This window comes from Lepisosteus oculatus, chromosome 3 (genome assembly GCF_040954835.1).
Source record: "Lepisosteus oculatus isolate fLepOcu1 chromosome 3, fLepOcu1.hap2, whole genome shotgun sequence".
Lineage (NCBI taxonomy): Eukaryota > Metazoa > Chordata > Actinopteri > Semionotiformes > Lepisosteidae > Lepisosteus > Lepisosteus oculatus.
In genome coordinates, this window is record NC_090698.1 from 10,392,125 (window position 1) to 10,406,829 (window position 14,705).

At 49.9% G+C, this 14,705-nt stretch overlaps 1 protein-coding gene and 1 long non-coding RNA gene across 4 annotated transcripts in view; one reads left to right on the forward strand and one right to left on the reverse strand.

Annotated features, from left to right (window-relative positions):
* The window catches only part of LOC102691786 (phosphatidylinositol 4,5-bisphosphate 3-kinase catalytic subunit alpha isoform), a 28,470-nt gene extending 15,744 nt beyond the window's left edge, over positions 1 to 12,726 (reverse strand). For 2 of the 3 annotated variants that reach the window (XM_069186749.1, XM_069186747.1), the window contains exons 1-4: positions 4,965 to 5,188; positions 866 to 1,114; positions 332 to 494; positions 1 to 210 (exon numbers count right to left, since the gene is read on the reverse strand). In XM_069186749.1, the coding sequence (XP_069042850.1) occupies positions 1 to 210; positions 332 to 494; positions 866 to 1,054 (562 nt within the window). In that variant the 5' untranslated portion in view covers positions 1,055 to 1,114; positions 4,965 to 5,188. Of the gene's footprint in view, positions 211 to 331; positions 495 to 865; positions 1,115 to 4,964; positions 5,189 to 12,215 lie in introns of those variants that run through there. The other variant, XM_069186748.1, reaches the window with a different exon arrangement.
* Positions 205 to 14,705, forward strand: part of LOC138236181 (uncharacterized) — a 15,859-nt gene continuing 1,358 nt past the window's right edge. Inside the window, exons 1-4 of the long non-coding RNA XR_011188547.1 lie at positions 205 to 319; positions 11,523 to 11,578; positions 11,739 to 11,911; positions 12,717 to 14,331. This is a non-coding gene — a long non-coding RNA (uncharacterized lncRNA). The remainder of the gene's footprint in view (positions 320 to 11,522; positions 11,579 to 11,738; positions 11,912 to 12,716; positions 14,332 to 14,705) is intronic.

Sequence of the window (14,705 nt, forward strand, 5' to 3'; positions counted from 1 at the left end):
CCTTGTCCAGTTTGCAGTAGATGTGCTGGGGCAGTTCGGGCGAGGACTCGACGTTGGGAGGATAGACGTACAGTGCCTGGCTGTGGGCGCCCCCCCCCTCGCGCTCCTCCATGGCCTCCCGGCACACGCTCAGAATGCTCCGTCTGAAGTCCTGCACCTCCGGGTCCTTCACCAGCTCAAACTCGCAGATGGGCATGCCGATGGCGAAGCCTGCGCAGAAAACCCCAGCATGGGAACACAGGCCTCAGCCAGCCAGCAGGGAGACAGGGACGGGGAGAGGACAGTGACAGAGGGGAAAGGAGAAGCAGGGAGAGAGGAGGTGTGCTCTGACCAATTTCTCTGTTCAGGATTTTCTCCTCTCGGTTTCCTACGGGCTCGATGACCTTCAGAATGGGGTGAAAGAGGCGCAGGTCACACAGGCGCCGCGTCTCGTCATAGAACTCCTCCCTCTCTGCCTCCTGTGTTACACCCACGAAGATATAGCACGACTCCTCCTGAGCGAGAGACGGGGGAAAGAGGAGGGATTAATGGTGACAGGGGGTTGTCAGTGTGCTGTACCTGTAACAGGTGACAGGGGGCTGTCAGTGTGCTGTACCTGTAACAGGTGACAGACAGGGGGCTGTCAGTGTGCAGTACCTGTAACAGGTGACAGGGGGTTGTCAGTGTGCTGTACCTGTAACAGGTGACAGGGGGTTGTCAGTGTGCTGTACCTGTAACAGGTGACAGGGGGTTGTCAGTGTGCTGTACCTGTAACAGGTGACAGGGGGCTGTCAGTGTGCTGTACCTGTAACAGGTGACAGACAGGGGGCTGTCAGTGTGCTGTACCTGTAACAGGTGACAGACAGGGGCTGTCAGTGTGCTGTACCTGTAACAGGTGGTAGAGGGGGTACTTGCGCGCCTCAGTAAACAGCTGCTGTTTGATGCTGAGCAGTGTGGCCTCACGCAGGCACTCCAGGTTGACCAGCATGCCGTTGGGCAGGCAGCAGTCTACCAGGATGCGCGGAGGCATTAGATGTAGGCCCCATAGCTCTCCTGATGATGGACGTGGGGGCATGCTGGGATAGCAGGGACCCAGCCCAGTCCTCCAGCTCCAATGACACTACTGTATTACTTCCTAGGAGTAACACAGAAAGAACAGGTGACTACAGTTCCAGATCTATGTCAAGCTGGATCAGGGCACAGTCATATAATAGGCAATAGATATACATACAAAGAGACAGCTTAATACAGACACACTGGACACTACAGTCCATTAACACTGCACTGAGAGAGAGAGGGGTTAATACAGACACACTGGACACTACAGTCCATTAACACTGCACTGAGATAAGGGGTTAATACAGACACACTGGACACTACAGTACATTAACACTGCACTGAGATAAGGGGTTAATACAGACACACTGGACACTACAGTACATTAACACTGCACTGAGAGAGAGGGTTAATACAGACACACTGGACACTACAGTACATTAACACTGCACTGAGAGAGAGAGGGGTTAATACAGACACACTGGACACTACAGTACATTAACACTGCACTGAGAGAGAGGGGTTATACAGTTTATTCAACATTTATCATCATACAGTACCTAGGGGAAATCTAACACAACCACAACCGTCAGTAACAAAGAGGTCGGGACAATCAGGCATTGCGGGAAATAATTGACAATTATTTGTGTAATCGAGTACAATTCTTCTCTTTGTCTCGAAAACAAACACTAACGACGCCGCAACGCGTTTTCACACACACACACGGGCTTGAGCTGGAGGAGAATCGCGTCGTTTTGTACCGCTGGGGGTTTTTTATGTACCGATAAAAGAAAATGATCATTTCTGATGGCTGGACAGAACTGTATCGATAACGTAACGCCTTCTTCGACGCCGGGGTTCATTTCCCAGACATGAGTGTCTGTGGATCCCCGAGCCCAGGGCTCGGCTGCCACCGGGTTAGGGAAGGCGCTCTCGTGCCTTGTTGCTATGATCCCGCTGGAAACCAGCGCGGTCGCACGCGCCGCTACGGCGGCCAATGACAGGCCGCGGCGGCCTCGGTCGGACAGAACAAAGGCTTTTGAAAGCGAGCCGGGAAGTAGGACACGCAGCTGCCACAAGTCCTGCCCCGGGCCTCGGGAGCACAGCCGGTCTGAGCTCAGGCTCCGCCGTCATCGCTGCGCTCGCAGGGCTCAGTGCGCGATTATCACGACATCCAGATCGTCCCCACCAGGTCGAGACATTAAAGAGCACTCGCCTTTTCCTAAACCTAACGAAGCCAGCAAAGCGTTAAACGAATAAAAGCGGTAGAGTCCGTAACTGCTGTAATAGGAGAAGTAACTGCAGTAATAGGAGCAGTAGTGTCAGTAACTGCAGTAATAGTAGCAGTAGTGACAGTAACTGCAGTAATAGGAGCAGTAGTGTCAGTAACTGCAGTAATAGGAGCAGTAGTGAAAGTAACTGCAGTAATAGGAGCAGTAGTGTCAGTAACTGTAGTAATAGTAGCGGTAGTGTCAGTAACTGCAGTAATAGTAGCAGTAGTGACAGTAACTGCAGTAATAGGAGCGGTAGTGACAGTAACTGTAGTAATAGTAGCGGTAGTGTCAGTAACTGCAGTAATAGTAGCAGTAGTGTCAGTAACTGCAGTAATAGGAGCAGTAGTGTCAGTAACTGCAGTAATAGGAGCAGTAGTGTCAGTAACTGCAGTAATAGGAGCAGTAGTGTCAGTAACTGCAGTAATAGGAGCAGTAGTGACAGTAACTGCAGTAATAGGAGCAGTAGTGTCAGTAACTGCAGTAATAGGAGCAGTAGTGTCAGTAACTGCAGTAATAGGAGCAGTAGTGACAGTAACTGCAGTAATAGGAGACGTAACTGCAGTAATAGGAGCAGTAGTGACAGTAACTGCAGTAATAGGAGCAGTAGTGTCAGTAACTGCAGTAACAGGAGCAGTAGTGACAGTAACTGCAGTAATAGTAGCAGTAGTGACAGTAACTGCAGTAATAGGAGCAGTAGTGACAGTAACTGCAGTAATAGGAGCAGTAGTGTCAGTAACTGCAGTAATAGGAGCAGTAGTGTCAGTAACTGCAGTAATAGGAGCAGTAGTGACAGTAACTGCAGTAATAGGAGCAGTAGTGACAGTTACTGCAGTAATAGAAGCAGTAGTGTCAGTAACTGCAGTAATAGGAGCAGTAGTGACAGTAACTGCAGTAATAGGAGCAGTAGTGACAGTAACTGTAGTAATAGTAGCGGTAGTGTCAGTAACTGCAGTAATAGTAGCAGTAGTGACAGTAACTGCAGTAATAGGAGCAGTAGTGTCAGTAACTGTAGTAATAGTAGCGGTAGTGTCAGTAACTGCAGTAATAGTAGCAGTAGTGACAGTAACTGCAGTAATAGGAGCAGTAGTGTCAGTAACTGCAGTAATAGTAGCAGTAGTGACAGTAACTGCAGTAATAGGAGCAGTAGTGTCAGTAACTGCAGTGATAGGAGCAGTAGTGTCAGTTACTGCAGTAATAGGAGCAGTAGTGTCAGTAACTGCAGTAATAGGAGCAGTAGTGACAGTAACTGCAGTAATAGGAGCAGTAGTGACAGTAACTGTAGTAATAGTAGCGGTAGTGTCAGTAACTGCAGTAATAGTAGCAGTAGTGACAGTAACTGCAGTAATAGGAGCAGTAGTGTCAGTAACTGCAGTAATAGGAGCAGTAGTGACAGTTACTGCAGTAACAGGAGCAGTAGTGACAGTAACTGCAGTAATAGGAGCAGTAGTGTCAGTAACTGCAGTAATAGGAGCAGTAGTGACAGTAACTGCAGTAATAGGAGCAGTAGTGACAGTAACTGCAGTAATAGGAGCAGTAGTGTCAGTAACTGCAGTAATAGGAGCAGTAGTGTCAGTAACTGCAGTAATAGGAGCAGTAGTGACAGTAACTGCAGTAATAGGAGCAGTAGTGTCAGTAACTGCAGTAATAGGAGCAGTAGTGTCAGTAACTGCAGTAATAGGAGCAGTAGTGACAGTAACTGCAGTAATAGGAGCAGTAGTGTCAGTAACTGCAGTAATAGGAGCAGTAGTGACAGTAACTGCAGTAATAGGAGCAGTAGTGACAGTTACTGCAGTAATAGGAGCAGTAGTACCAGTTGCTGTAGTAGCAGTACTAGTTGTAAGATTACTGAGCTTAACCAACTCAGCCGGCTGAAACGCAACAGTCCAGCACTGCCCTAGCGCAGTCCCGCTGTAACAGACCACACTACTGTCCTGTTGTTGCATCACCGACTCTAACTCGGGAGCGTTTCCTGTCTTCCCCGCGAGTGGGGAGATCTCGGCCGCGCTGCAGTGCCGCGAGGCAGGAGAGCCCACCGCCTGCTGACGCCGGAGCCGGCCGCCTGTCTCACGTCGCCGCGCTGTCCGAGTCCGCGGTCTGCTCGCCGCTCTGCCCCCGGGCGCATCTCTGCTCCACCCCCGGCTCTCTCGCTCCGTCTCCCGGCTGCTCGTGCTCGGCCGTGCTTGTGCTCCTGCTACCTTCAATAAAACCCGCTACTCCCGGGCAAACTGCCCGACCCGACCACCGCAGCACCCTTGTAGACGTCCTTACACCGGGCGTTACGAGCACGTATTGTCCGGCGCTGCTAAAAGCGACCCCGGGTCCCCCATGTAACTTACAGATGCCTAGATCATGTCATATCGTTTCATCAATAATTCCCTGTGCAGGACCACGACAGATCACGACAGTACTGTATTTCTATTGTGCGCACCCTCTTTGACCGACAATGACCAGGGGGTCGGAGCTGTCGGTCAGGGGTCCGTCACGCCGCGTCTCGGAAGTGGCAACGCGTGCCTGAGGTACGGGGCTGGAGAGTGAGAGCCCACTCCCACTCTGCCACCCCCAGTGGGCTCGCCGCGCACACCCACACGCCCGGCAGCCGGGGCTGAGGCGCTGCCCCTGCCCCTGCCCGCCTCCCGTCGGTCCCAAATACTGTACCAGTGCGGGCTCCTGCTAGCCGGGAAAGACGGCGTCACCGCATCGCCGCCCCGGCCGGGCTTCCTCTCGCCGGCAGCGGCCTGGCTGTGCGGGGCAGCTCCCTGCCCGGCGCGCTTTCCCGAGATCGCCACCCCAGCCCCCCGCGTACCGTACACGCAGTACTGTGGGTTTGAAGGTGCCACGGCGCGGGCCTGGCTCCTTTCTGATTTCCACCCCGAAATAAAAAAACAGCGTTTTTTAGCTGTCGGGGGGGGGAGGAGGGGGTGGAAGAGGGGGGTGGGGGGGTATGATTGGATTTATGTATAACCGGCATAATTCATGTTTTAAAGGGGACGCGCGTCGGCTGCCGAGGCTGTTGAGGATCGGGAGGTTTGACACAGGGCGTATGCCTTTAAGAAGTGCTTTTTGCGTTCGTTTTAAAGCTGCGGTCCTCGGCGGGCTGTTGAGCGCTAGCGCCGCAGGACCGGAGCCTGAAGCCGTGCCGGCGACACCGCGAGTGAGCGCGTTGCGGCGTGCCGCGGTCAAGCCCGAGTAATTCATGGTGAACCAGTGGCCCTGAGAAAACCAGTGTGCGGTACAGTGTGTTTTACATTGTGTGTGTGGCAGTACAGTTTGTGTGTCAGTGAGCAGTAGAGTGTGTGTCAGTGTACAGTGTGTGTCAGAGTACAGTGTGTGTCAGTGTAGTGTGTGTCAGCATGCAGTACAGTGTGTGTCAGTGTACAGTGTGTCAGTGTACAGTACAGTGTGTGTCAGTGTGCAGTACAGTGTGTGTGTCAGAGTACAGTGTGTGTCAGTGTAGTGTGTGTCAGTGTGCAGTACAGTGTGTGTGTCAGAGTACAGTGTGTGTCAGTGTAGTGTGTGTCAGCATGCAGTACAGTGTGTGTCAGTGTGCGGTACACTGTGTGTGTTAGCGTGCAGTACAGTGTGTGTCAGTGTACAGTACAGTGTGTGTGTCAGTACAGTACAGTGTGTGTCAGCGTACAGTACAGTGTGTGTCAGTACAGTACAGTGTGTGTGTCAGTGTACAGTACAGTGTTTGTCAGCGTGCAGTACAGTGTGTGTGTCACCGTGCAGTACAGTGTGTGTCAGTGTACAGTACAGTGTGTGTGTCAGTGTACAGTATAGTGTGTGTCAGCGTGCAGTACAGTGTGTGTCAGTACAGTACAGTGTGTGTCAGCGTGCAGTACAGTGTGTGTCAGCGTGCGGTACAGTGTGTGTGTCAGTGTACAGTAACGTGTGTGTGTCAGCGTGCAGTACAGTGTGTGTCAGCGTGCACTACAGTGTGTGTCAGTGTACAGTACAGTGTGTGTGTCAGCGTGCCGTACAGTGTGTGTGTCAGTGTACAGTAACGTGTGTGTGTCAGCGTGCAGTACAGTGTGTGTCAGCGTGCACTACAGTGTGTGTCAGTGTACAGTACAGTGTGTGTGTCAGCGTGCGGTACAGTGTGTGTGTCAGTGTACAGTAACGTGTGTGTGTCAGCGTGCAGTACAGTGTGTGTCAGCGTGCACTACAGTGTGTGTCAGTGTACAGTACAGTGTGTGTGTCAGCGTGCGGTACAGTGTGTGTGTCAGTGTACAGTAACGTGTGTGTGTCAGCGTGCAGTACAGTGTGTGTCAGCGTGCACTACAGTGTGTGTCAGTGTACAGTACAGTGTGTGTGTCAGCGTGCCGTACAGTGTGTCAGTGTCGTCTGGTGCCAGGTCATTCCCATCTGCAGCATCCTGTTTTTCTCTCCAAGTTGTTATGTTTCCCACAGAATGCGAGTGTGTTACTCCAGAGGGTGAACTTGTAATAAACGAGCTCCGAGGAAAACAAGCAGCTTAACAGCCCAGTCCCACACATTCTAGCAGAGTGTGTTCATCTAGAGCTCATTTCTCCAGTGTGGGCTGTAATTCTTTTTGTAGGCTGAGGATATTCGGGAGGCTCCAGGTCTGGAGTACTTCTACAGGATATTCACCCAGCTGCTGGTTGGGAGAAGATATGAAAGATTTTCACCCAGCTGCTAGTTGGGAGTATTTATCAAGGATATTCACCCTGCTGCTGTGTTTAAAACCCCCCTCTGTACAAGAATGTAACCCCCAGATCCCTAGGTTTTACTCCTCTCCAGCTCTGAAACGGCAGGAACCTGATGAAACACCCTCTAGTCCAAGGGCTTGTGACAGATACATCACATGGCTTTTCATATGTGACATCTGAGGTCTGTCCTGTAACAGGGATGTCCAGGGTCAACATCATCCCCAGCCAAGGGTACATATAAAGAAAAGGACATTGTTTTAGCTTATTCACCTTTGTTATTCTGAATCGCTCATGCATTTTGTTCTTGTAGTTTGGTGTTATTTATTTCTTGTGTATTACCTTTTGCTGTTGTGGATTCTTGTTGCTGTGTTTGTCTCCCGACTTTTCCTGCCCTATGTTGGGGTTACAGACTCTATTTGTCTCCTGACTCTTCCTGACCTGCGTTGGGGTTACAGACTCTGTGTTTGTCTCTTGACTCTTTCTGCACTGTGTTGGGTTACAGAACCTGTGCTCATGGTGTAGCTGCCAGTCTTTTTTCTGACCTGGCTGTAAATAAACCTAACCTTGCCTGTGCGCAGGACCATTGTTTGGCTGTTCTGAAAGGTCTGATCCAAAGCTGTAGTGAGTGCTCAGCACAGCTACAGCCTAGGGCTAATTTCTGATGTCTGTTTTCACTTTCTTTCGGGAATTATTTTTCTGCACTGGACCTCTTTAGTAAATGGACACTTCTTCTTTACCTCTTTGTGGCTTCCTGTGCAGAAGTCTGTCACCTCTTGAGCTACAGGATGGCTCTGTAGCCACAGGTGTATTTTTCACTACAGCCTGTACCTCACCCATTCAAGCACAGAGAGCAGTCAAGACGAATCTCTGACTTGACTGAATGAATCAATTCACCGATTGTACCGATTTGTCAGTGATCCCTGAGATACAGGTGGGGAAATATGCAAGGCCTTTCCCTCCTGCAGGCTAACAGACATGACACTCATTTATCTAACAGGGAAGTGATCAAATAGGGTGGGAGACCATTCTCCTCCTGTGACCCTGTATTGGATCATGCAGTTAGAAAATGGATGGATGGAAAATTCTCCTTGCTAACAGGAACGTGCCCGGCCCTCCCGCAATGCGACCATTCTCTGTTTGCCTTCCTGCGGGCGCGTATGTAACCATTTTTCAGGGATGTGAGGAAGCGCAGGCTGGGGGAAGCTCTCTGGCAGTTATTCAGGATTTCCATCGCCACGACTGAAGTAAAGGAAGCCGGCCCCACGCTTCCCCATGTTTGGAAAACCAGTATTTACCAGGACACACACAGCATGAACTGCACTTGGGGAGGGATAACAAAGACAAGTCCATCTCACACAGCTCTTCCTAACCCCCCGCGTTAGCAAATGAGCTCTGTATGTCCCACACAAACCCCTCTTTTCACAATGGTCCCCATCTTGCTGTTGCCCCTGGGGTCACGGACTCTGGACGGGGTTGGAGCCCTCATCCTGAGGCCAGGAGGCTGCCCTCTACCCCAGGCGCGATCAGCCAAACCTACAGCATCTCACCAGGCATTGCAAGCGCTCACAGAGCATTGGATTCTTGAATGCTGTGGTCGCTATTGAACAGGTTAATGCCATCCCTAAAGATCAGCGTGATAATCAGACCCCAGTGGGCTTATTTCAGTGCAAAAATGAAATAAAATTTCTTTATTTCAGGGCAGCTCCACTCAGGGCCCCCTGTTCCAGACTTTTGAGAAAACCCTGTTAATTCTTAAACAGGTAAGCCAGAGTGTCAATATAGTAATTAAGGATCCAGTTGCTGTAAAACTCTGGAGTAGATAGGGCAGGACAGGCTGCGAATGGAGCTGTCCTGCCTTCACTGACAGTGGCGCGGCCCTCCCTTGTGCACACAGATAAATTATTATCTGTGTCTGAAAACCAGGATCGCCCACGTCTCAGCTCCTAACAGAATACGTTATCATCAGATTCCCAGGCAGTGTTTTCATCTGGTCCCGTGACTGTTTCTGCCACGATCCTTGCAAAGTTCGGATTATCAGAAAGAGCAGAAATCCCAGAGTCAGGGTTTTGAGAGAACTGGCCCCAGCCAATGTCCTATATCTGTACTGGGAGGCTGCAGGAGCCTTCAGACCTCCTCTTTAATTGTGCCTTAATTGTCCTTTGTTTCCCAGCCCGTCTGCTGTCACAGCCTCTCAGTTGCTGGGCAGATGTTACAAATCTGCTGCTGTCGGGAGCCAAGCAGACAGAGTATAGATCCCCACCCCCACCCCCAGTGTGCATACAGCCCTAACGAGAGATTAACTGCCCCTCTCCCTCTCATTCCCTGTCTCTCGGGGGGCACAGCACTAACAAGAGATTAACTGCCCCTCTCCCCATCATTCCCTGTCTCTCGGGGGGCACGGCACTAATGAAAGATTAACTGCCCCTCTCCCCATCATTCCCTGTCTCTCAGGGAGCACGGCACTAACGAGAAATTAACTGCCCCTCTCCCCATCATTCCCTGTCTCTCAGGGGGTACAGCACTAATGAGAGATTAACTGCCCCTCTCTCCCACTCATTCCCTGTCTCCCAGGGGGTACAGCACTAATGAGACATTAACTGCCCCTCTCTCTGTGTGTAAGAGGACAACCACTGCTCCCTGTGTGGGAAGGGCACACATGAAGGACTGCTCTTCTCTGTCACGCCGCTGTGCCCTCCTTCTCTCCTCCCATCCCCCTTTCTCTCCTCCCATCCCTCCTTCTCTCCTCCCTTCCTTCCTTCTCTTCTCATCCCTTTTTTCCTCCCATCCCTCCTTCTCTCCTCCCATCCCCCTTTCTCTCCTGCCATCCCTCCTTCTCTCCTCTCTTCCCCCTTTTTCCCTTCCCATCACTCCTTCTCTCCTCTCATCCCTCCCTCTGCCATTCCTGTCTCTCCCATCCCCCCATCTCCTCTCATCCCTCCTTCTCTTCTCCTATCCCTCCTTCCTTGTCCCATCCCTTCTTCTTTCCTCTCATCCCTCCCCCTGCCATTCCTGTCTCTTTTATCCCTCCTTCTCTCCTCTCATCTCCCCCCACTTTATCCCAGTGGTTGTGGCACAGCAGGGATTTAGCTGGATCTCTCAGGATCAGTAGATGACGTTATTGTTCTTTTACAGTGAGAAAACAAATAAGTAAAGGGGGATGAGCCGTGCTGTCTGTGTGCATCAATAGCCTTTCTAAGTGTTAGGGAATTGTGCCTGTGCTCCAGAAATGTATTAATCAGCCCCTTGGGTATTAGTAACAGGATGAGATTAGTAATAAGAAAGTTGCTATGAAATGCATTGTAATTTCATATTGTTTGGAAGTGTTCACAATGAAACATTTCAAACATCATTAGTTAATTGAGGTGAAGTATACTGTACTGTAGCTTAAAGAGGTGAAAGTTTAAACGGGGGTGATGTTGTTAATAGAGTGACACAGCGATCTCTTTTAGAAGCACTTGTGACAGTGTTTCACAGTAATATCTAGATACATAAACTTGTCAAGTTTGCAGATGATGAAACAGATGATTAAATAGATTAAATAGAAGGATTAGCAAACACAGTAGAAGCTAAAAAGGAAATTTTCAAAGGCTTAGACCAAATTCTAGACTGGGCAAACACCGCTCAGGTGACATTTCACCTGGCCGGGAGCAGAGTGTTACATGTAAGAAGCAAAAAAAATACACAATCAAGATGGGAAACGCTGAGCTTCCCCAAAAGTTGTGTCAAAAAAATCTCGATGTCAATTCTGACAAATCACTTCAGTTTTCTACACAATATGGGGGAAGCAAGAAAAAAGCATTAATCTGTGTAGTTAGAAGTGCAGAACTTTAACTAAGGGGTGTTATGCTAAAACTGCACTAGACCATGTGACAGAAAAGGCAACATTACTCTGGTATCTGTCCAGAGAAGACTTCCTGGGTCTAACACTGACAGCCCCGAGGGACTCGATCTCTCAAACCTGGATCAGAGAAGACTTCCCGGCTCCTGCCCACTGACACCGACAGCCTGTAAAGTGTTTTGAGTGGAGTGTCCACAAAGGTGCTATATAAGTGGGAAGATGATGATGATGATGATTATTATTAAACTAAAAGGAAGTTATTTTAAAACTGAGAACAGCAGGCATTTCTTCTTTACACAAAGAGTTGTAGGGGTTTGCAACAACCTAGCCAACCATGTGATTGGAGCTGATATCCTGTTATTTTGAAAGAAATAGTTGGATGAGGTCATCAGATCATCTGAGTACTATAAAGTGGGCAAGATGGGAAAAGTCATTTCCTTTCATGTGTAACCCCACTCCTGCACTCCTGTGTTTATATTGTACTCGCAAGTGAGTGACACACGGAGTGAGTACAACATTACTAATTCAAACAGAAATGCAATCGCTGAACCGTTTATCCCCAGGGGGTACAAAACAGGATAATACACAAAAGTCTGTTCAGACAGTTCTACCCTCCTCAGCATTGTGAAACAGCAAGAGCTAAATAATATAAATTTCTATAATTCCTCGTATCCATCCATTTTCTTACCACTTTATCCATTTCAGGGTTGTGGGGGAGCTGGAGCCTATACCAGAAAGCAACAAGCGCAAAGCTATCACAGGTAACACAGAAACAAATACACCCACACTCAAAGCAGGGCCAGTATCTCCAGAAGCCAGTATGTCTACCAGTATCAGCTCTTCAGACACCTGAAGAAGGCTCCATGGCCTCTCTCTTCTTTTTTTCAGCATGGAATAAACCTATTACTTGTTCCTTTGCAGCCTACGCATGCTGACGCAGCTACCCATCTGAACTACTGTCTACCAGTATGTCTTTGGACTGTGGGAGAAAACTAGAGCACCTGGAGGAAATGGGGAGAACATGCAAACTCCGCACAGACAGCACCCTAGGTCTGGAGCAGAACCCAGGGCCCCAGGGCTACAAAGCTGCTATGGTAACAACTCTGCCACTGTGCCACCCTATTTCATAGCGTCTGTCCATCTATTTCTCCTGTATGGCTCTGTATCTGTCTGCAGAGACCAGGCACAGAACAGGCGGTGGGAGCTCTCCGCAGACTCTTCTATTCTGTATCAAGTATCATGCCCATCCATGTCTGCAGCACCGGCCTTCTAAATGTTTCCTAGTGTTCACTCTCCCTTTCTCCGCACTCGTCTCTCTCAGCCTGGCTCACAGTCGCTCACAATATCTGCCATCGACTCGCCTGTCTGACTCTCTCGCTCCCCAGCCCTCGGACCCACCTGTTGATCTCTGGCGGTTGGAGGCTTGGTGCAGGCAGCGGGGGCGCGTTCCGCAGACCCCCCCGCACGGGCAGAGATTGGGAACGGTGCCGGGGGGGCGATGAAACAGGCGTGTCTGGGCAGCGGGACCTTCAGGCCTGGGGAGACGCCATCCTCACGCTCTCTTCCTCTGTCACGCCAATGCCAGCCTGTGTTACCCCTCGGTCTGGAGGCTGCAGGCCCTGCCCTCCCTAGCGTATCGTTTCCTTGCCTGGAGGTCACAGCACCTCTGTGTTACAGTGTTGTCAGTGCAGTATCCAGTACCGTTCTGCTCTCCTGTATAGCAGCTTGAACACCTCCTCCGCTGCTTGGGGCTTTCTCCTTGTAGTCTGGACTAAGTCTCTGCCAATATTCCGCTACAGCAGTAGTCCTCATCAGTAAAATCTTTCTCAAACGCTCAGTTCCAGTTATCGGAGTTCTCGCTCTCTGTGTCTGATGTCATCTTTCTTAAAATCATACCAGATGTGCAGATGTTCTTCCGGAGGTGTTAGAGATGCTCTTACCGAAGGAAGCCCCAGTGCTGGTGTGTCGGCAGGCGCTGTGCAGCTTTGTGACTCTGGCGTGAAGACGGCAGGGGTAAGTGCTGGCTCATGAGGAAGGTGGGCCTCTCGGCACTGGTGCCATGCTGGGGCGAGTGTTAAACGATCTGTCCCTACACAGAGGCAGGCGCTGGGCTGGGCCAGGCTATTGTTCAGCCTTTCCTGTTTTCTCCCTGCTGTCCACCCCCTCTCTCCCAAGCGCAGCCTTGACCTGCTCTCACTCTCAGGCCCTGGCTTCCTCTCTCCCGCTCCTCCTCCCTCTCCCTGCATCTCCTCTCCCTCTCTTCCTCACTGCTCCTCTCTCCTCCCTCTTCCTCCCTTCCTCACTGCTCCTCTTTCCTCCCTTTCCCTGCATCTCTTCTCCCTCCCTTCCTCACTGCTCCTCTCTTCTCCCTCTCCCTGCATCTTCTCTCCCTCTCTTCCTCACTGCTCCACTCTCCTCCCTCTCCCTTCCTCAGTGCTCCTATCTCCTCCCTCTCTCTCCCTTCCTCACTGCTCCTCTCTCCTCCCTCTCCCTGCATCTCCTCTCCCTCCCTTCCTCACTGCTCCTCTCTCCTCCCTCTCCCTGCATCTCCTCTCCCTCTCTTCCTCACTGCTCCTCTCTCCTCCCTCACATCTCCAACCCTTCTCACTGCTCCTCTATCTCTCTCTGCGTCCTCCTCTCTCACGACTCTTCTCCTAGTCTTCCTCACTGCTCCTCTCTCCTCCCTCTCTGTTGCTCTGCACCATCATCTCTCACAACTCTTCTCCCTTAGTCTTCTTCTTCTCCCTTAGTCTTCTTCACTGCTCCTCTCTGTGTCCTCGTCCCTCACGACTCTTCTCCCTTAGTCTTCCTCACTGCTCCTCTCTCTTCGTCCTCAACTCTCATGAATCTTCTCCCTCAGTCTTCCTCACTGCTCCTCTCTCTTGCTCTGCACCATCTCTCATGACTCTTCTCTCAGTCTTTTTCTTCTCCCTCAGTCTTCCTCTTCTCCCCAACTTTCTTCAGCTTTAAGGCTCAGTAAATGCACTCTCCAAAGCCAGTATCCAGAGGTTTTCATTCCACACATTTTCATAAATATTTCTAAAATGCCTAATACTAGGCTTCTAAAACCAACTGAAAATTAAAATACAAACTCAAATCTTTAGTGCAATACCAATTACCAATACCTCATTTATTTATTTGAATATATCGGATGCACCCTCAAAATCTGGCATCCAATATATTCAAATAAACGGGCTTTCAAATCACATTTTTCATAAATATCTCTAAAATGCTGTATTCTAGGCTTCTAAAACCAATTTGAATTTGAATTTTCAAACATGGACTTAAATAAGAAAACAGTGGCTTTACTTGTTTATATTCCAAACATGGTAATTATTTACCCTCCACTCTGTGATCAGGATAATTAGCGTGATTATCTTTCATGCTGTTTTAATTGTTATTTTCTATCATTCCGAGTGTCTTGTTTGTCAGGGCAGGGGTCGGCAGAGCCGTGACAGGAGCCCCCAAATGCTGGGATGACGAGAACCAGGATTTCAGGAATGTCCTCATTCAGGTGTGAGAGCTGAAATCTTACCCACTGCGCAGCAGCAGCAGGATAGTGACAGTGGAACAGAGCAAAACCAATACAGGCTCAGTTACAGCTTGTTCAGGTCTGGCCCTAGTTACTAGTTCAGTCAGGAATAAGGGTGCAGATTCTTAATTAGCACTTGAGGAGAGAGCATGCAGATCTGTGCTCAGGGTGGTGGAAATGTACTTAAGATAAGGTATTTTTGAAACCAGGAAGCAGATTAATTAAAGGCACTAATTAGCACTGCTGATTAAGCACCCAGGTGGAACAATAACCAGCAGTCACAGGCCTCCAGGATACAGACACTGGTTTCATGGATCCACTCTCTGCTCCAGCCCTTCCTAGACTGCAACCTTGAG